The sequence below is a fragment of the Castor canadensis genome, chromosome 1, assembly GCF_047511655.1.
Source record: "Castor canadensis chromosome 1, mCasCan1.hap1v2, whole genome shotgun sequence".
Taxonomy (NCBI): domain Eukaryota; kingdom Metazoa; phylum Chordata; class Mammalia; order Rodentia; family Castoridae; genus Castor; species Castor canadensis.
In genome coordinates, this window is record NC_133386.1 from 179565413 (window position 1) to 179586655 (window position 21243).

General features: G+C 39.1%; 1 protein-coding gene across 7 annotated transcripts in view; it reads left to right on the plus strand.

Annotated features, from left to right (window-relative positions):
- The first annotated feature begins 3935 nt into the window (after positions 1-3935).
- Positions 3936-21243, plus strand: part of Ttc17 (tetratricopeptide repeat domain 17) — a 123470-nt gene continuing 106162 nt past the window's right edge. For 4 of the 7 annotated variants that reach the window (XM_020162345.2, XM_020162347.2, XM_020162349.2 and 1 more), the window contains exons 1-2: positions 3936-4125; positions 19657-19746. In XM_020162345.2, coding sequence (XP_020017934.1) covers positions 3967-4125; positions 19657-19746 — 249 coding nt within the window. In that variant the 5' untranslated portion in view covers positions 3936-3966. The remainder of the gene's footprint in view (positions 4126-19656; positions 19747-21243) is intronic. The other 3 variants (XM_074044639.1, XM_074044640.1, XM_020162350.2) reach the window with 2 other exon arrangements.

A 21243-nucleotide genomic window follows, 5' to 3' on the forward strand; every position in this document is an offset into this window, starting at 1 on the left:
TTCCACTTTCAGTACCCTGAGCTATCCTGTAATACACCTATGTAACTACCTTACGTGAGAGACCCAGCCTCCCCACCCAGTTTAGCTATCCAGCTAACACATGTGAGACACATGAGTGGAGCCATTTTGGAACATTTTACCCATAGCCCTAGCTAAATGCAACCTTGTAAGTGACCCCAGCCAACATTTAAAGGAGCAAAAGAACTACCCAACGATCTATAGATCATGTTTTCAAGCTTAAAATTTAAGCCACAAAGATTTAGGTTGGTTTACTGTGAAATAAAATATGATCAGTTGACAGAATTTAAACAGAGTTTGGGGGATATTTATATCTTTAAGTATTTTCTCTAAGGAATAAACAGAGGGTCGATGGTACGGCTCAAGGTAGAATGTCCTGCCAGGAAGCCTGAGGCCCTGAGTTCAAACTTCGGCACTACCAAAAGGAAAAAAAAAATTACCTCCATATCTAAGGAATAAACAGTTTAGAGATACCACTGCAACATTCAAGTAAGGTAAGCCCTTACCAAAGGAAAGATCATTTTATCAATGTCTAATTCCCAGCTTTAAGAATTCTCTGATTTATGGGGGTGGGAGGATAATCCCAGCACACCTGTAATCCCAGCATTCAGGAGGCTGAGGCAGGAGGATCACAAGTTCAAGACTAGCCTAGGCCACACAGCGAGACCCTGTTTCATAGGAAAAACAAACAAACAAAAAACAACAAAAAAGCTACCTTTAGGGGGAATTGAAAAAAAAAGTCAACAAACTAAATATGGTATAACTTGTCATTGTAGTGCTACAGAATTCAGAGACAGACAAGGTGATATTTTTATAGGCTGGGATTTGGGTTGTACCTTAAATGATAGGTACGAAAAGGAAGCATGAGGAAAGAGGAAACCATGAGGAAAAATATGGAAGCTGTATGGAAGATTAAAACATATTAGCATAGGCAATGCTTCCTGCCCTTAGCTAATGATCTAGGTAAGTGAGCAAAGAATTATAGGACTGGCCCCTGGATGGCCTAGGCCAACCCAGCTCTCTCCCCTTGTCTGCCATCCTCAAGCAGAATATATCAAGAATGCAATATCCTGAGGTAAGGAACAAAATGCCCATAACCTGGGCTGTGTCCTTATTCTTTCTAGAGCAGTTATGTTCTGCAATGCTTGGACTCAGTGGTACCAGTTGTACCCAGGGTATAAAACCCAGAGCAGAATGCTTTTGTAGTCCCTCAGATGTGGTACAATGTGGAGACCTCCGTCTGCTTCCATCCTGAGGCTTGGACCAACTCACAGTGTTTCATGGACTTTTGTATATCCTTGCTGCTTATATATGAATAATTCCCTTTCCCTGACTTATTCTGTTAGTGTTCTGTCTCACTGATACTGGCCCAGACCTAAGAACCTTTGCAAGAATTGAGAGTTCAGGTGTTCAAATTTTATAAAATAGTATTACTAAGTAGCATGGTATTACTTGTCATATTAGTGCTACAAATTCAGAGGAGACAAACAAGGTGACAGACATTTTTATAGGCTGGGATTTGAGCTGTACCTTAAACGACAGGTATGAACAGAAGTAGGAGGAAAGAGGAAACAGGGTGAACAAAAGCACTTCTAAGTGTTAGTGTATGATACAACAGTTCAAGACTACAGAAATGGTATTTGGCAGTCAGGATCTGTGGTAGGCAGCATTCTAAGATGACCCCATTGAACCTTGCCCCATAAAATCACTATGCACACACACACAAACATCACATTTCACACTATAACTATATATAATTTTTGTTTGTCTATTATACCTTAATAAGACTTGGACTTAATTGTGGAGAAAATGTGAACGTTATCACTCCTGTGATTATACATGGACAAAGGAATTTTTGCACTTTTTTTTTTTTGGCAGTACTGTGGGTTGAACTCAGGACCTTGGCTTGCTGAGCAGGTGCTCTACCACTGAGCCATACCTCCAGTCCTGCAGACATCAAGGTTACTAATCAGTTGATTTGGGGGTAATCAAAAGGGAGATTATCCAGGCAGATAATCTAATCACATGAGCTCTTTAAATCTGGCCTAGAGATGGAGGAAGTCAGAGATGCAAGCAATGGAGACATTCTCCTATTTGCCTTAACAGTAACTGTTACTTAAGTGCCACTGAGCAGGAAATAGTGGGTGGCCTTGGCATTAATGGCCACAGTCTGCAGCCAGCAAGAAAACCAAGATCTCTGTCCTACAGTAGCAAAAACTGAATTCTGCCAGGAAGCTGAAGAATGCGCTTGGAAGAGGACCTCAAGCCTCAGGGTACAGCCCTGATATGAGTCCTGTGAGACTCTCAGCAGAGAATCCAGCCATGCCATACTACACTTACAGAAACTAGGAAACAGCGTGTGTTAAATTTGTAGCAATTTAATACAAAGCAATAGAAAACTAACAAGGGATCTCAAAAGACAAGGGCTATCATCTTGGAAAAACAGAAGTACGTGATATGTTAAAGTGATAAAAACTATGATTCTGTCTCTTTAAAGGTTAACTGGTGTAAAAGAAATTGCTGATAGCCAAAACGTGTGATTTAGGGGTTCTCTCAAAGTGCTTGCCATCAGGTAGCTCTGAATCCAAATCTGAGCTCCTCCACCACTTTCTTGCAATATGATCTTGGCCAAGTTACTTAACTAGCTTAAACCCAGCAAACTCAGAAGATTAATAGGAACTGTGGCACCTGCAGGACCCTATTAAACATTAAAGACATGTTATATGATGGGCTAGGGATGTAGCTCATGGTACAGGGCTTGCCTAGTGTGCACAAGGCCCTGGGTTTAATCCATAGCACCACACACACATACAGATGTTAGATGATAATGATCATTTAGTAACTTTATACACAACTCATAGACCTCTGTAGCTAAAAATAAGATGCTGAAAACAAAAGGAATTCCGTCACTTGCCATTTCTCTACTTTAAAACTTTGTAATACTCCAATGTCTATGCTTAAACTCAGCATGACATACAAGAAACTCTTACAACCTGTCACCAACTTCACCTTTATATACTTCCTGTTTATCTTGCCTGACCTTTGTACCAAGCCTTTTTTCACGATTGGTTGCTATCTCCTCTACACATCCGCCACAGCATGAAGTGATGGTTCATCACTTGGCTATTTTTTTTTTTGTTTTCCTGCAAATACTTAGTAAGGAAGTGGTCAGGCCATATTCTCATCCTCCTTTGCCCAAAAAGAAAACCAAAAGCCTCACAAACCTAAATACAAAATGAAACACAAAAGTTAGTAGGCTGCCCTGAAATACCTAAAATGACATAACTAGCTAGAAGTCAGGAAACCCAGTGGCTCTCAAACTTTAATATGCGCTCCCAGATCTCTGCTAAAGCGCAGTGGATTCAGCTTTAGCAGAGGGAGAGGGACAAAAGCTGGGAATGTGCGTATTTGTAAGAAGCACCCAGGTGAGGTCAGTGCTGCTCATTACCGCAGCTCAACCTCCAGCTTAGACCTGTGCTGCCCACCTCGGGGGCCACCAGGCACGTGCGGCTGCCCTGGCCAAACGGCCTCGCCGTTCTGAGCCTTCTCCAAGTAGCACCCCTCTTGGGTACTTCAAAAGCATACATTTGCTACTTTACACTACTAGAAAAAATTGTAAGATAAACATTTATTTTAAAAATAAAATCACCCTGAGTCCTCTCGCTTCGTCTACTGATTCTCTCTCTCTGTGGTTCCCACGCTTGGAGATCGTAACACCTAGCTGTAGGAAAATAACCCAAAAAGCGGTTTCCACTCTTGAGGCGCAGCTAGGATAGCCGCCTGAGACCGCGCTTCCCCGCGGCCCAAAGCGAGGCTGAGGAAGCGGGTAGTCGGCCGGCAGCGCCTTCCCAACTCCTCCTCTTTCAGCGCCGACCTCACCAAGATGGCGGACAGCGGCGAGCCACTTCCGCTTCCGGTGTGAGCGGCCCGGCGGGTGGGGGGGGCAAGATGGCGGCGGCGATAGGGGTCCGCGGCCGGCTCCAGCTGCTGGCTTGCTCCGGCCCAGGCTGGTTTCTCAGTCTTTCCGCCTTGCTGAGTGTGGCGGCTCGAGGGGCCTTCGCCACCACGCATTGGGTCGTCACAGAGGACGGGAAGATCCAACAGCAGGTAGCGGCCAGAGTGCCTCTCTTCGCTCGCCCGCCCGCCCGCCGTCGCCCCGGGGGTGGATTTCCCGGCTGGGCTCCCGTTTGCCTCCGTGCGATCCCGCCCCTCAGTTTTCCTTCCCACGGTCACGGCCTTGAGGATACCTGCTCTGCGACCTGGCGCCGCCCCCTCCCCGCTTGAGTCCTGGTCTTCCCCTCCGCCGCCTGGAAGTTCTCAGCCTTCCATCCCTGGGGCCGCGCGCCGAGGAAGAGTCGCGCAGCGGTGGGAGAGACGGACCATGGGGACCATTTCTCGTGCTTGGGGCTTAAAGAAATCACATATTAATTAGCCGTGCCTTTGGGCCCACGCGCCACCGCCCCTCCCCGAGGAAGCAGAAAGCAGGTGGCAGCGCCGGGGTGTGCGCGAGTCCCAGGGCGGTGACAGCTAGGGCACCTCTAGTCAGTCAGTAAGTAGACCACTTAAGGCTGCTTCCCCGTTCACTTCTCCCACATGGGGGAATTTGTTTCAGGATGTGCTGCGTTTAGCTTGTGTCGTTACCCAGGTCAGCAGGGGCCCATTAGAAACACACACTCTCTCTCCTTCCCAAGGAATGCTTGAAGATGCCTCTGGTGGCCTTGCATCTTTTCAGCAGTAACTGCCCTTATTTCCCGGAGTTCTTTGCATTGTTTCTTTACCTAGTTCCTGTGACCCAGCCCTCCATGCAGGATATGCGATTTGCTGGATTCTTGTATCCTCAGAGGAGAGACTGCCTTTCTTATATAACTTTATGATGCCTGCATTCGGCTTAGGCTGCCGATGCCTGAATGTGTTCTGTCATAAAATCTTGGTAAACTTAATGACTTCCAGCACTTGAGAACGATATGGAAATGCCCAGAGAGTGTAGTGTGGGGCCCTGCAATTGAAGTACTCTCATCTCAAAAGTTTTTAACCAGTGTCTAGGAAAATTACTGGTCCTTTGGGTTAACTGTAGTGAGTGGTGATAGGAACACATTGCAAGGTTTACTTTTGTGTAAAGTGAGATTTAGATTTGCCAGGTGATGGCAAGTTTTATAATAATAAGTGTTAAATACAATTTTAAAATCAGCCCATGTGTTTTAATTACACCATACACGTCATTATATCAGTATCCTGTTAGATATCCCATTAGATATCGATATCCTATTAGATCATATTAGATTTCTTTTTTCATGGCCATAAAAACTGAGGCTTAAAATATATGTGTGTCCAGAGACCCTGTAAGTCTGTCTTCTTGACACACTTAAAAGATTGGAAATCTTATTTCAGTCTTGGTTGCTTCCACCCTTCTTTTGCTTTCTGATGGTGATTTTTCCCCCAGGCCTTCATGAAGAGAGTCTGAAATTAAGTCACTTCTGCTGCAATTGGGGGAGCCCTTTTCCTATTGGCTCTTTTGCTATATTGTTTTTGGCCACAGCTATTTATACTCTATGACATTGACTTCTCCTTTCCATTTTGGTGTCCTGCCACTCAGCTGAGAAAGTAACCCATCTGAAAAGTGAACACTGGCAGAAATGTATTATTTATGTGCTCAGAATTGCAATGAGAAAGTAAAATCTGATTTGGTTTTGTTCTTTAACAAATTCTTTCTTCTTTACACTGGATGTACATATGTCCTAGTAGGGAAACAGAGGTTATTTGTAACTTGCCTCAGAGAAGGAGGGAAAAGTGGAGGAATCTTTTGGATCTCTGCCAGGTTACCCCTGCAGTAAGTAGTTAGGCTTAAGACAGCAAGATTTCTTTCTTCATTATCTTTTAATGATAGTTTTCATGGAATCTTCCAATACTTAGCCTTTACAGTGTTAAGTTCAGGCAGCCATGAAATTTTATATCAGAAGAAATAAAGCTGCTGTCTACAGAGTAACAAGAAGCTGGAGAGGGGAAGTTGGATTTAATCTGAGGAAAAAGCAGCACATTCAGATAAAATGAGTGGAAAATATGATAAGGGCACATTACTCATTCATCCTTTCCTGGCAATAATTTGAATACAAACAGAATCTAAACTCAGTTTAAATTGTAATCAGTTATCACATTTGGATGTATTTAAGGAATTGAAAGATACTATTAGTATATGGACCTGGGTAGAACTATCCATACGTTCAGAAACAACTAAAATCTTACTTAGTATATATATATGCTGTGTCCTAAGCGACACATCAAATTCCTGCTGCTTCAGGAGGTAGAGATCAGGAGGATTTTGGTTAGAAGCAGCTGGGGCAAATAGTTTTTGAGATCCTATCTCAAAAATAACCAACTCAAAAAAAGGGCTACTGGAGTGGCCCAAGTGGTAGAGTGCCTGCCTAGCAAGTGTGAAGCCCTAAGTTCAAAACCCATTACCACCAACAAAAAAGGAAAGTTAATCACTTCTGCTTGTTCTTGGTTATATTACCTAACTGAGAGCAAAAATATGATTTCAGTTTAAAGTGATCTAATACCAGGGAAGGGGCTAAGAAAAAACTGAAATAGCAAATCTTACAAAAGTAGAGTGTTAAATGTCACTCTTAGTTGAAACTGTAGTATTTAAACCTGTTCATCTGGAGAAGTACTTATGAATTAATCTAAATTGCCCAAAGTATAGATTTAAATGGACATTTTCCATGTTACGGTTAAAGTTACAGGTACAGCAAGGAATCTTTACCAGGGGATGTGAATATTCATTTGGTTTTCATACCAAGCCTTAGCAAACCAGTTCTGTACCGCAGACTTGTAAATATACATGGTGCTAGAAACCCTGCATATTTAGGTGACTTGGAATGGGGTTTTAGTAGATCCTGCATACCTATAGGCAGACTCTTCCCAGTCAAAGGTAGGGCTGCTGGGAGCAGCAGGTGTCCAGTACTTGTCATGGCAGATCAGGGAATTGTTTCTTTCCATAATTCCTGCCTCACCTATGACACATAACCTTACCAGGTTTTTAGAGTAAGTGTTCCTGAACTGCCACTTAATTCCCAGGAGTGTGGTCCAAGGGATGCTGGAACGGGAATGTGAAGAAAACTGCTAAGTTCAGTTGCTATGTTTCTTTCCCAGAGGAAGGCTAAGAAAAAGTCCCTCTCCAATTCCATGCTATTCTCCCAGCTTTGGGCATTGGCATTCCTCTGAGCCCCCTGTTGTACCCTGTACCTGGAAACTGGGGAGGCCGTCTCATTTCATTTAAGCACAGGTTCTTAAATTGGGGTCCATAGCCTTTTTTTTTTTTTTTGCAGTACTGGGATTTGAACTCAGGGCGTACACCTTGAGCCACTCCACCAGCCCTTTTTTGTGATGGGTTTTTTTCGAGATAGGGTCTCACGAACTATTTACCTTGGCTGGATTTGAACCTCGATCCTCCTGATTTCTGCTTCCTGAGTAGCTAGTTAGGATTACAGGCGGGAGCCACAGACGCCTGGCTGGGGTCCATAACCTTGAGGAGTATGCTGTTATAATCTAGTTAGGAGGAGGATCTACACTGTAATCAGGCCAGTGCATCTTTCCATTGACTTTGTGAAGAATAAGTTTCAAGATAAATATTTTTGTTGTTTAATTTTGATGTTCTTTTTGCTTAAGCACTAGTGTTGCAACATCTATTTTTTTTTTTCACCAAATATGCCTTGACACATTTCATTAAAGGTTAAACAAATGTTTGGGAGTTACTTAAGAACCTGGTCACTATATATCATCTCATTTCTGTGGAAAACTGATGTTCCACGTTTTGAATTATCAGTTAACAGAAGAGCTCTTAAAATGTTACCAGTTTGTTAGTTGCAGGCTTATTGAATCAAGAACTTCTAGCAATGGGTTCATTGCCTCTGGTGTTCTTTTCAGAAATGAAAATCTAAAAATTTAAGTAGAGAGAGTCATTAACTCTCATAACATTGTAACATTTGTTTTCTTGGCCACTTTGTCCCTTTCCTTTAATGTTAGAATCATAGAGTTTTAGGTTTGGATAGAATTCTTAAATACATGCTACAGTTCACTGGAACATTGTCCAAAGTCACCCAGCTAATGAGTGGCAGTTAGTGATAGCAGGAAGTAAAAATGTATTACTGTATAGTATGCAAGTGAGCATTTTGTACTTGGTAAGTTTGAGGTGTATTTTTTTTTTCCTCATAACCCCAACAAATGAAGGAAATAACATAGTAAATGTCTTCTTCTAGATTGCTCTGTCTTTGCCAAATATTTTATGATAAGTTCAGAATGGGAGTAGGTGAGGAAACAGGAAGGGTCACAAATAAGTCATTCAGTCAGGCAAATGTTTTAGGAGTACAGAACTTTTTAATCACAACAAAAAAGTTTTTTTAGAAAGCATCAATCTTGGCAAAGGACTTTTTCATAAGTGTTTGAGCAACTATGACCCAAAGAAGAACTATCAGATTTAGTTGACATAGAGGCTACATCTCTTATCACTGGTCTTTAATAGTTTATAAATGGATGAGTTGTTTAATTTTGGTCTGATGTTAAGTATTTGATTAATCTGAGAAAGTGCATCCATATGGCACTCTGAAACAGCCTTATTTTAGCACCTTTCTAAAAGGAAGCCATCTTTTTGTCATAGAACACTGTTTCTATGTTTATTCACTTAAGGGATTTGCGTAGACCAGAGATGTCTTAGTGGTTACATACCAACTTGCTAAGCACCCACTAAACCTTTGCCATTTGCCTTTGACCTGACATCAGGGTGATTCTCTATTCAGTCCATTTTCTTCCACATTGTCCACTGTTGTAAATTATCTAGATATTAACTTTGTCTATACTGTGGAGTAGTAAGAAGAGGTTGGCGATATACAGAGGTAAATTATAACTTTAAGTAATTTTGCTAATTATTTATTGACTGCTCACTTTCTACCAACCTACTGTGCGTTGATGGATATCTTCTTTTCTGTTGGCTACAATGACGTGAGATTTTCAATTTTCTTTGGGGGAGAGTGAAACTCAGTTCCTTAATCTCCCATCCCTAGTCCACTTATCTTCTAGATCAGTGGTTTTCAAACTTTACGTTACATAAAAATAATCTAGGGTTCCTGCTTAAAATACAAATCATCAGGTTACTGAGAGTGTCTGATCTGATAGGTTGATGGTAGAGCTAAGGATTCTACATTTTGTCAAATTCCTCAGGAGATGACGATTCAGCTAGGCCACAGGTCCTTTTGAGAAATTCAGTTTTCAGTATTGCTTTTCATCTACTTTCTGTTCTAGCCTTTTCTTTTTTGCTCTCTATATTTACCTGGGCAACCTCATCCTGCCATACTACTTAAATTACCATATATAATGCTAAAACTTTCCATATTTCTGTCTACAATTCAGATTTTTTTCCCCAATTGTAGATTTAAACTTCTAAAATTAACTGTGAATTCCATATGAATATCACCTGCGTACTTCAAGCTCAGTTTGATCAAATCATTTTGATCATTTCTACCCCCAAACTTGTGTCATGCCTTATTTTTCCTAATTTTTTCTTGGCAGTTCTGGGGTTTGAATTCAGGGCGTCACACTCTACCCCATGAGCCACTTCACCAGTCCTTTTTTGTGTTGGGTATTCTCAAGATAGGGTGTTGTGATCTCTTTCCCCAGTCTGGCTTCGAGCTGCTATTCTTCTTATCTCTGCCTCCTGAGTAGGATGACAGGCGTGAGCCACTGGTGCCTGGCTGTTTTCCCTAATTTAATGAAAAACACCACCATATGCCACCCATCCATTTGCCATGTCAGAAATCTAGTGGCCATGATTAATTCCTCTCTCTCCCCACACTCCTCCAAGATCTTTCCATTTCACTTTATAATTATGTTTTACTTCCTGTAGCTACTATCTTCACTCTAATTCAGGCCACCTAATTATTGTCACAGCTGCCTAACTGCTTTTCTGCCTCTGGTCTTGTGCTTATAGTCTGCTCTTCATGGTGCAGTGGAATAATCTTTTAAAACTTGTTTTAACTTAAAATCTCAGACTACAAAAGTAATAAGTGCCATTGGAAAAATAAACATCTAACATGAGAGTATTTAAAGTGATAAAGTGAAGTCCCTCCAGCTCTCTCCATGCCCACTCCCCAGGGAAAACTAACTATCTGTTTAGTACATTTCCCAGGATTTGGTTCATATTCTTTACCATATCTTACGGCCTGTCCTGCCCATCTCTCCACCCTTACAACTGATCGTCCTTGAGTAACACTCTCTCTCTCTCTCTCTCTCTCTCTCTCTCTCTCTCTCTCTCTCACACACACACACACACACACACACACACACACACATATTTAACCTTGCTTATTTTTTGTGAGCATCCCCAAATATGCTGTGTCCTCCTTTGCTTCTGGCCTTTACACATGTTCTCTCTAACACCCCAGTCTGGCTAACTCACAATCTTAACAGCTCTTTTGCAGTGACGTTTCTGTGACGCCCAAATATGAACAAGTTGTTTTTTCTCTGTGCTTTCATAGCATTCTGAATTTCTTTATGACAGCATTTACTGCACTATGATGTGCCAATATGCTTTTTCCTACTACACCAGTATATGCTCCATGAAGGGAGTATCTGCATCCATCTCTACAAGCATCTCTCACACTGCCAGAGCCCATCTGGTGATTGAATAACATAAGCAAGTTTGTTAAGGGTTTCTGCCTCTTAGGCATTTTCAGTTGTCTGAATGAAACCTCAAAGTATTCACTAGTATTATCATCAGCTGGAAACAGCCTAAAGGAAGCCTCAGACTTCCAGAAGATCTTTAAATCTTTGAGGAATGAACCAATCCTTAGATCCTCAGAAAGTACACAACAGGTGAAAAGGGCCATAGTTTCAGAGACCACACTCTTTCCTATGTACTGTGCTTGGGTTAGGCTGTGCAAGAGAAATCATCCTCTTTGTTGCCAATGTTACACCTGAAAGGTCAGTTTTATTGCTCGGACATTAAAAAGTATAAGAAGCAGCAAGAGAAGAAAAACTGGGGAAAAGAAAAGCAGAAGAAAAGAATCAAAAAGGGCAGAGGCAATGCCAATGAAAAATGGCAGCTGCACTGTTGGGAAGGGATTAGAATCAGCTATGGGGTGCAGCAGTGCTGTAGTTGGAGCAGCACTGATGGAAGTGAACAGAAGGCAGTCTGGCATTGAGGAATAAAGAGGGCTGTCAACAGGTCAAGGCAAAAATTAGCACAGCTTTGTACTCCAAAATGTACAGGGTGCAAAATGTACAGGGAGCAGGGTGCAAGCAGTACCTATTTCTCAGATAAACTGCATCATGGCAAAAGCAAAAACAAGAGACATTCCTCAGTGTCTGTGGTTCTATTTATAGTCAGACATCTCAAAAGAGTTGTTTGTGCACACAGATTCCCCCTCTCTTCCTGTTCTCTTTTAAAACTACCTCCAGTCAGCCCTTTATCCCTATAGGGATATAGCACCTATCAAGAAACCTAGGGTTTTCCTCATTGTCAAATTCAGTTCTATGTAATTTTAATTTTAGCAACCCAGCATTTGTTCCATACCTTACTTACTTTCTTACACTCCTGGCTTTTCTCCTAAATCCTTGGCCATGACTTCTCATTCTCTTCTGCTGAATTCCCTTGATGAGTCTTAAATGTTGGTTTGCTCCCTTTCTCCCCTGTACATGTATTTACAACTAAGCTTATGGCATAAAATACCACCTGTATTCTGAGTACTTGCAGATTTTATCTGCAGTTTCAACCTTTCCCGGAGCTCCAGACTCTCATGTCCAACTTCCTACTGGACATCTCCACTTAGCTGTCTCATTGACATAACAAATGCATCATTTCCTAACCTCTTGGTTTTCTACTCTACCAAACCAAATTGCTCGTGTCCACAATATTGGTGTCTTCCTGACTCTTCTATCTCTCACATTTCATGCCCAACCTAACAGTAATCTGTCACCTTTACTTCCAAAATGTATCCCAAATCCAGCCACGTCTTTCTACTTCTATAACCCTAGTCCAGACTGTCTCCATCTCTCTGCCGATTCTGTGCTGTACCTTCCTAACTGGTCTTGTTTCTACTTTTGCCCTATAGTGTATATTCTCCCCAGAAGCAGCCAAAACAATTTTTGTCTGGTTCTGTCATTCATTCCTTTTGGGATAGGAGTGAAACAAAGAATATCAGAATACCTTCAGTGGTTTCCCATCACACTTGACGATTAAAATCTAGAATTTCTGTTACAGCCTATAAGGCCCTGAGAGATCTGTGACCTGGCCATCTCTGTAGCTTCAGATGCTACTTTCCTTCTTAATGTGGTGTGCTGTGTTTCAACCATAACAGCCTTTGGGATATTCTTCAAACCACCAAGCTCATTTTTCCCTTTGAACCTTTGCTCTTGTTTCTTCCTCTGCACATACCATCATGACTCAGCCCCTTTCTTCTTTCAGGTCTCTGTTCACATGTCAGCTCTTTTCTTACCATTTTATCTAAAACATCATCTCCTTCCTTCTCTCTGTACTCTTCCTCTGCTTTAGCTTTCTTCATAGCACCTACTGCTGACACTATATTATTTTATATCTATATCTATGCCTCTCTCTATATATACATACAAATGTGTATTATATATGTATATATATATATATATATATATATATATAAAATATATACATATTTTATTGCCTATCTTTCCTCAAGAAGGCAGTAACTTTCTTGAGGAAGTAACCTAGTATCTAAAACAGTACCTGACACATGGTATACACTTAGGAAATATTGCTTGCTTATGCAAGCAAACAATATTTATACCTGTTCTATGGCATGTATCATATGACCTTGCTGAAAGGCTACCATCATTTTAGTGGTTTGGGGCAGGGACAGTGTGTTTAAATGTGACAACCCAATTCACTGATTCTCCCTGTTACAGATAAGAGGCCTAGACAATCTGAACAAGAGTTGTAAGATGGTTCCTGATCATAATTACAATGAATGTTTTTTCTGTATTCTTCCTAAAAGTTTCTATGTATTTGCAAACACTTACAGATATCTTTTTTAAACAAACAACTGGGAACATTTTGTCTGATGACTAACTTTTAGTAGCTTAAAAATAAGAGACATCTGTCCTTGTAAGAAATAAAAAGCTACCTCCCTCTTAAGACTGAGAATTCTGATGTCTTCTGTGCTTAGCTGGTGAAAAACATTTAGATTCTTTTGAGGTTTTTACTGTCACAAACAATGCTGTAGTAAGTGAACATGTTCATATTTATATCATATATGTATGTGTATATATCTTTATGCATCTATAAATATATATGTAAGATGAGTTCTTAGAAAAGGAATTACCTGATTCAACAGATGGGTTACATTTAATTCCCTTAGATACTGCCAGACTGTCCTAAAGGATTGTTAGGAGTACATGTCCAATGGTAATTGGGATATATAAAACCTTTTTTCACAGTCTGACTTTAGTGAAAGACCACTTACTCCATCTACTGCCCTTAGCCGTTGGCAGGTGGCTGAACAAAAAGGAATATTTATTGGGCAGAATATTATATCATTTAAAACTTAAAAAAAAACCCTTTTCATAGAAAAATTAAACCTTTATCATTAATGTATATTTCACACTTGTTGGAATTGTAGTAAAGGAAATTAGTCATACTGATTTCTTCCCTCACCAGTGGATACTACTGTTTCAAGGAATAATCAGGTTGAACTGTGTTCAGTTCTCTCTTTTAGGGCTGCGATTTCTAGCATGAAATAGCAAAGCAGTTCCCAGGCCATAGAGTTTGCCATCACCTACCTAATGATGAGTTTCAGTTTCTGGCACTCATTTTAGTGTCTCTTTTCAAATATACTACTAACTCATTTGACTAAGAATCTTCAAGCTCACACCTGGCATTATGTCTGGTATTTAGTGTATGCTTGTATTAGTTTTCTATTGCTGTTGTAAAAAATTACCACAAATTTAATGCCTTAAAACAACCAAAATTTATTCTTACACTTATGTAGGTTAGAAGTCAACCCACATCTTACTGGACTGCAGTGAAGAGGATAGTAGCACTATGTACCTTTCTGTAGGCTCCAGGAGAGAGTCCATTTCTTTACTTTTTCTGCTAGCTGGAGGCTGCCCATATTCCTTGGCATTTGGGCCCCTTTCATTGAATCTTCAAAACCAGCAACAGCCAGGTGCCAGTAGTTCATGCCTGTAATCCTAGCTACTTGGGAGGCTGAGATCGGGAGGATCGAGGTTCAAGGCCAGTCAGGGCAAATAGTTTGCAAGGCCCCTTCTCCAAAGAAAATGGAGCAAAAGACTAGAGGCATGACTCAAACAGTACATGCCTGCTTCATAAGCATGAAGCCCTGAAATCAAACCCCAGTCCCACCAAGAAAACAAACCAAACCAAAAACAATCCACCCCAGCAACTACCACCTCTCTCCCTCTGACCATTCTTTCTTACTCATCTCTCTCTTTCACTCCCTGTTTCTCACATAAGGAAGGACCCTGTGGTTACACTGTACCTACCTGATAATCCAAGCTATGTTCTCTCTGCATACATTGTTTTTTTTTCCTGGTGCAGGGGTTTGTTGAACTCAGGGCCACACAGTTGCTAGATAGGCACTCTTGAGTCATACCACAACTATGCTCTGTATCTTAGTTAAGGCAGTCTGATTAGCAGTCTTAATCTGGTTGATATCTTAGTTCCCTTTTGCTGTTTAACATAATGTATTCAGAAGTGTAGGAATTAAGACATGGAAATCTTTGTTAGGCCCTTTTTCCACCTGTGGTTGTGTTCAGTAAATAATTGCTGCTTAAATTAAGAGTCCCTTCTGAGTTACATATAAAACAGCTACATTGTTTCTGTAATATAAGAATATCTTGAAATAAACAAGAAAGAAGCCATGATTCTTATGATCTGATCCAACATTATCATTTTGTTTCCTTATAAAATTGAAAATTGTCTGTTTTATTCAGCATGTTATTTGTGTATTTCCTGGTGACATAACTCAGAAAATGTAGACTGATAGCAGTTTTATAAGAAGTTATTCATTTGTTTGTGTTGAAAATGGTAATTATCTCACTTTTCAATTAGGAAGATGGTGATTGTTTGACATGAATGTTCTCATAAAATTTGTTGAAACACTGTAGATGTTCAAATCTAAAAGCTATACAGTGTACTTCACATATCTGTATTTTGTGAAAATTTAAGCATTTTGTCTTCCAGGAACTGTGAAAGCAAAAAAGGTAAAATCTAGCTGAGAATAAACTTTAGGATACAGGAATATGAGGCCATAAAATTCATTTGATGGTCAGGATCTAGTGTTTTTATTTAAAATTTGTTTTCAGTTTTGATGTCTTGTTATTCCATAAGACGTGACACTAGTTTTAAATTTCTCATTAAAATACTGTACAAGTACTGAAGCAGCAAAAAGTTGTAGCCAAATAGTTATTTTTAAGAAAAAAGAGTTCTACATCTTTTCAGTTTATAATAATAGTGTTTTGCTGATCTCATACAATTAAATATTTCTAGTGAAATATGTTTATAGTACACATTAAAGTTTTAACAATTATTATACCCAGGAGCCCATGAAGTTCCTCTTAAAAACCAAGGCTGGACTGGCATTTTCATCCTTACTTCTCTAAACCTGGAAGCAGGTACAAGACCATGGTGGTTAAACCTGAAAGGAAAATTGCGTAAAAGGTGTTGGCAGTAGACTGTCTTCCTCCCTCATCCTTCCTGGTAAAACTCCTCTTTCTTGCCCCTATTATAATCTGGCAGGGGTCACAAATGGGAAGGTTCCTTGGGCAGTTGCTTGACAATAGCAGTGAATTAGATTTGAGATAAGGGTGAAAATATGGGGAGAAAAAGGTGAGGGAAAAAAAAAGTTCTAGGGATCTCCCTTGGGTCCACATCTGTGAGAGGAACTTTTTCTTTTATGAATATATGAAGGAAATAAATAAGTTCGTTCCTTAGACTTAAGCTTATACTTGTCATTTCAGTTTATTTAAAATAAAATAAAACATGTTTCGTGTTTACAACATGACTTGTAGCTAGAACTTTAATAAAAAAAACCAGATTATACATTTAAGTAATATTTGTTTAATATTAAAAAGTTAGAAAACACAAATAAATAGAAGGAGAATAGTCATCTAGAGGCTTATCAACTAGAAACCACGTTCATAAGATATGGTATATAAACTGTCAGATTTAAAGAGAGGCAGTAAGAAAGATGTTTTTATAAACAGCATCTGAGGTCAGCAAAGAGACTAAAATGTATTCACTCTTATTCCTGTGTTCCTAAAGGTTTATAGAAACTCAGTCACTGTTGATATGAATTTAAATTGATTCTACTGTTCTGGAGAAAAGCTACCAAAAACCATAAATTAAATGTGCGTTCCTCTTTTAAAAAGAAGGAAATAATCAAGACAGCTGTCCAGAAAATTTAGGTGAAAGTATATCCATCACACTATTGTTTTTAAAAAGAGAATAACTAAAACCCTAAATTTTAGTTAGTCAGAATCTGGATGAATAATTTTACTATTAGCCATGGTGGCACACACCTAAAATTCCATCACTCAAGAGGCTGAGACAGGAGGTTCATCAGTTCAAGGCCAGCCTGAGCTATATAGTAAGTTTCAGGTCAGTCTGAGCTATAATCTCAAAATAAAACATCAACTACAAAAATAATAATGTTACTCTGTGTTTACTGGGAGTAAAATCTGATGGCATGTAGAGAGGAGTAGAGAAGGGAAGGATATAGTATAGTAGACATACTAAGTTCCAATTTTTGTAAAAAAAAATTTATCCTAGTTGTGTGTGAATAGAACGTGTCCCAGTATTATATATGTATATATCTAACAACAGATTTCTCTGACAGTGAGATTTCAAGTAATTTTTACTTTCCTCTTGATATGGTCTGTATTACTTGTATTTATAGTAACACATTTATCTTACAATCAGAAAAAAAAATCTAACTTGAACCTTGTTAAAATTAAGAGCCGTAAGGACAGAGAGCTAACTTCCTGTGATATAATGAACAACTTAAATGCTCAGAAATAGCCACTGCTGATTGGAGCCTTGGTTCGATTTGACAAATTGACAGTTTAAAACAAGCTTTTAACTGCATCCTTGTCCAGAGCAAGTAAGAATTTGTATGGCAAATTGAAAGAATAATAATTTATTCATTTGAAATATGATTACTTCAAAGGTGTAGGTCAGGCTAATAAAATGTGATACTTTTATGATAGTCTCAAATCTTTTATAGGGGTAGGATTTGAAAATGAAAAGAACTTTAGAATTCATTTGATTGAGTCTCTTCAACTTATACATGAAGAAGCAGAAGACCAAGCAGGGAAGGTGATTTGCTTCAAGTCATTCAACTAGTCATAGGCCATATTGTCAAGGACATATTTTGATTCAGATCCCTGGTGGCTTAACTCCTTCACCTTGTTTCCAGGTAGTTAGCAGTGCCTTAGGAGATGGAGATGGAAGAGCTAACAGATGTGGTGAAGTCAGTCATTGTCATCAAACAATCAGTGTTTTGAGTGCTTAACATGTGCCCAAAAGCAATATGGAGGGTAAAAAGAGGACTATGTAAGCATTTTATTGGAGAGTCAGACATAGGGTAATTTTAGACTGCTACTGGGAGAAGAGTGAGTTTCCCTGTTGCTTTCATATACTCAGATGAATACCATTAAAACTTTAAAAAGTTAAAGAGTATACAAATGCTGTTATGTAAGTGTGTATAAAGTACTATGGGAGTTCAAGAACAGGTGGCTTCACAAAAGAATTATCATTTGAGTCAAGTCATTTGACCTTTAAGGAAAGCATAGAGATAGAAGTATATTCCAGGAAGAAGCAGCAATATGTGTAAAGGCACAAACACTCTTTAAGAGACTCACAAGGATAAAATGATACCCTAGCAGAGGGCCTTTAAAAGTTAGGCAGAAGTTTAGAAATAGCATCAATACTTTCTAAATTACAAAGTTTTCATTAGAATGTTACCTAGTGCTACAGGTAAGATTTGGTCCAGTGTATAAACAGTATAACAAGGATAGGTTTTTCTCTTTCTCTGCTTCTTTAACCCCATTCTCAGGCCTCCTGTGGTTATAAAATAGCTAGTTCCCAATAACTCAAGCAGAAATTCTGGATTAGAGTCATGTTAGTGCCATCTGCCTTACTTGATTAATCCCATCTCAGAAATAATCATCATGGCCAAGAGAAAGGGATCCACTGACTGGAGCTTCCCACGTGGGGAAGGAAGCAAGATAGGCACTTTTGTTTTGGTTGTTTTTTGTTGTTGTTTTGTTTTTGGTGGGACTGGGATTTGAACTCAGGGCTTTACCCTTGCAAACACTCTACTGTTTGAGCCTCAAACCTTAATCCTCCCAATCTCAGCCTCCGAAATAGGTGGGATTACAGGCATGAACCACCAGTACTCAGCACTTTGGAGGCTTTAATGTTTTCCATGATATTGTCTTAAATTTAAATAATCTGGAGGGAGTGAATTCAACTAGGATATATTGTAATAACTTGTAAATATCACAATATATCCCCAGTACAACAATAATATAATTAAAAAATAAAATAGAAGTAATGATGTACACTAAAGCTGTTTAAAATTAAGTCTCTAAATCTTCATCTGTCTCATTCTTTTGGCTTTTTTGTGGTTTTTCAAATATTAGGTAAACAGAATGGTTAGGTATTTTGAAATAGAAGTATCTTATTCCCATATTGATTTCTGCTTTTCCAGTATTTTTCCTAAGAAAATTGCTTAAAAATACTGATGGAGTCAAGTACTAAATAGCTGTCTCTCGATGTCTGGACAAGGATGAACAAACTTTGGTTTCCTATGTAAAATTCTTTAATACTTAAGCTAGATTCCTTGAGTTTGTTTTGCTAAGCAAAAGATTATGTATTTTTAACGTTTTCATGTATGTTGTCAAACAACCCTCCAAAAAATGAGAACAAATTTATAAGCCTATTAACAGTACATGAGGGTTCATTTTTCCTACATCTTCAACAACACAGTCACTTACTTGGTCTATTGATCCACATCATGACCTGTAGGTAGTAAACCTCAAGGTTATTTTATCTTTGAGTTATGACTTCTACAAATAGCCTTCAAAAGTAGGTGCTTTTAATATTTTCCTTTTATTGCTTCCAGACCTATTCAGGTATGGAATGTGCTGTCAAAACAAGACAGTCTCCTTTTTGTCATTACAGGCATGAACATCCTTTAAGGAAATTACTTTACCATTCATTGTCAAATACTTCTCTTCTTGAATATTTCTTATGTGATCTGTCAAGTGAGAACTTCATATGCTTACTATTTCAAGTTGGAATTCAAGGAATAGCTGTAAAATTTCTTATTCCTTTTGCTAAAATGTATATGTGATTTTTTTTTTCTTTTTTGCTATTGAGAATTGAACTCCAGGCCTTGTGCACACTAAACACATGCTCTACCACTATGCTACACGCCCAGTCCTACATGAGACCATTGTTGAAATACCTCTTGAGTTTTGCTGGGCAACTAACACTAATTACAGTGGTAATTGAACAACTTAGATTATAGTAAAGGAGACTATTAATCCAAACAGACATTAATAAAATGTGAGCTTTATTTACTTACTTGCTTGCAGGTGGATTCACCAATGAACTTGAAGCATCCTCATGACTTAGTCATATTAATGAGGCAAGAAACAACCGTTAACTACCTCAAAGAATTGGAGGTAAGGCAACTGGGCCCATGAAATGGAAACTTGGTACATGTCCTGGGAGTTACTACTGTGTTCAAAGAAGAGCTGAAACTTTTTTTTTTCCTTTGGTGGTGCTGGGGTTTGAACTCAGGGCCTCACGCTGGCTAGACAGGCATGCTACCCCTTGAGCTATTCTACCAGGCCTTTTTTGTGTTGGGTATTTTCAAGGTGGGAAGAAATGTTTGGTTGAACTGTGATCCTCCCAATCTCTGCTTCCTAAATAGCTAGGATTATAGGCATAATCTGCTGGCACCTGGCAAGCATATTATTTCTTACACCCAATTTTTACGACTTTTGCAAGAATGTTATCTTTAAATCCTGCTTCCCCCTAACCCTCGCCCCCACCCCCACCCCCACCCTTTAGTCTTGGGGATTGAACTCAGGGCTGCCAGCATGAGGCAAGCACTCTCCTAATGAGCTATGTCCCCAGCCATTTTTACTTTTTATTTTGAGACAGGGTCTCACCAAGTTTTCCAGGCTGGCCTCAAACTTGCAATCCTTCTGCCCCAGCCTCCCAACTAGATGGGATCACAGGTGTCACCACTGTGATTATGCTTTTTAAGGAAGAAAATTACTTTATCAAAATTATCTTTCCAGCAATAGTAAGAAAAATAGACTTTTCTTCTATAGAGATATAACTGACTCTTGACTCACTCATCCTTGACCAAAGTGTCTGTACTTTTTTCCATCAAATATTAAGAGAATATAATCTCTGATGATATTCTTAGAAGAGTTTGGGTAAAATATGACAAAGAAGAAAGGTTTTAATAACCTAAAAATTGTAATTTTCAGCCAGATGCTGATGGCTCACATCTGAAATCCTAGCTACTTGCAAGGTTGAGATTGATAGGATTGCAGATTAAGGATTGCAGATAGGATTGCAGGCAAAAAGGTTTTCAAGATTCCATCTCAACAGAAAAAAGCTGGGTGTAGTTGCCTGCTACAAAGCATAAATAGAAAGATCACATTCCAGGCCAACCTAGACATAAAACGAAACCTTACCTCCAAAATAACTAGAGCAAAAGGGGCTGGAGATGTGGCTCAAGCTGTGCAGTACATGCCTAGCCTTGAGTTCAAATCCTAGTACCATCCCAAAACAATTGTAGTTTTCATTCATTTCCAAGTAGTTAAAAACTAGGGTATTGCCATGGTGTGTTCTCATGGTTGAGGTGAAAAGCCTTAATCACTTTGTACCTTGAAAGCTTGAAATTGTAAGTGCAATAAAATCTGACTTTTAAGAAACAAATCAAGCATTAGTTTTGCCTTTATCATTGATTTCTGTAAACTGTTTTTGCTTAATAAATTATTAGATTTTTCCCATAAAATCTCTCCTTAAAAGTTACAATGCAAATTGAATCCAAATTTTAAGGAAACCAAAAGTTGTAGAAAAATAAACCAAATTGCCAAATGAGAGTTAGAAAACTGTGAATAAATAGGAATAATAAGAGTAGAATGAAAAGGAATAGAATC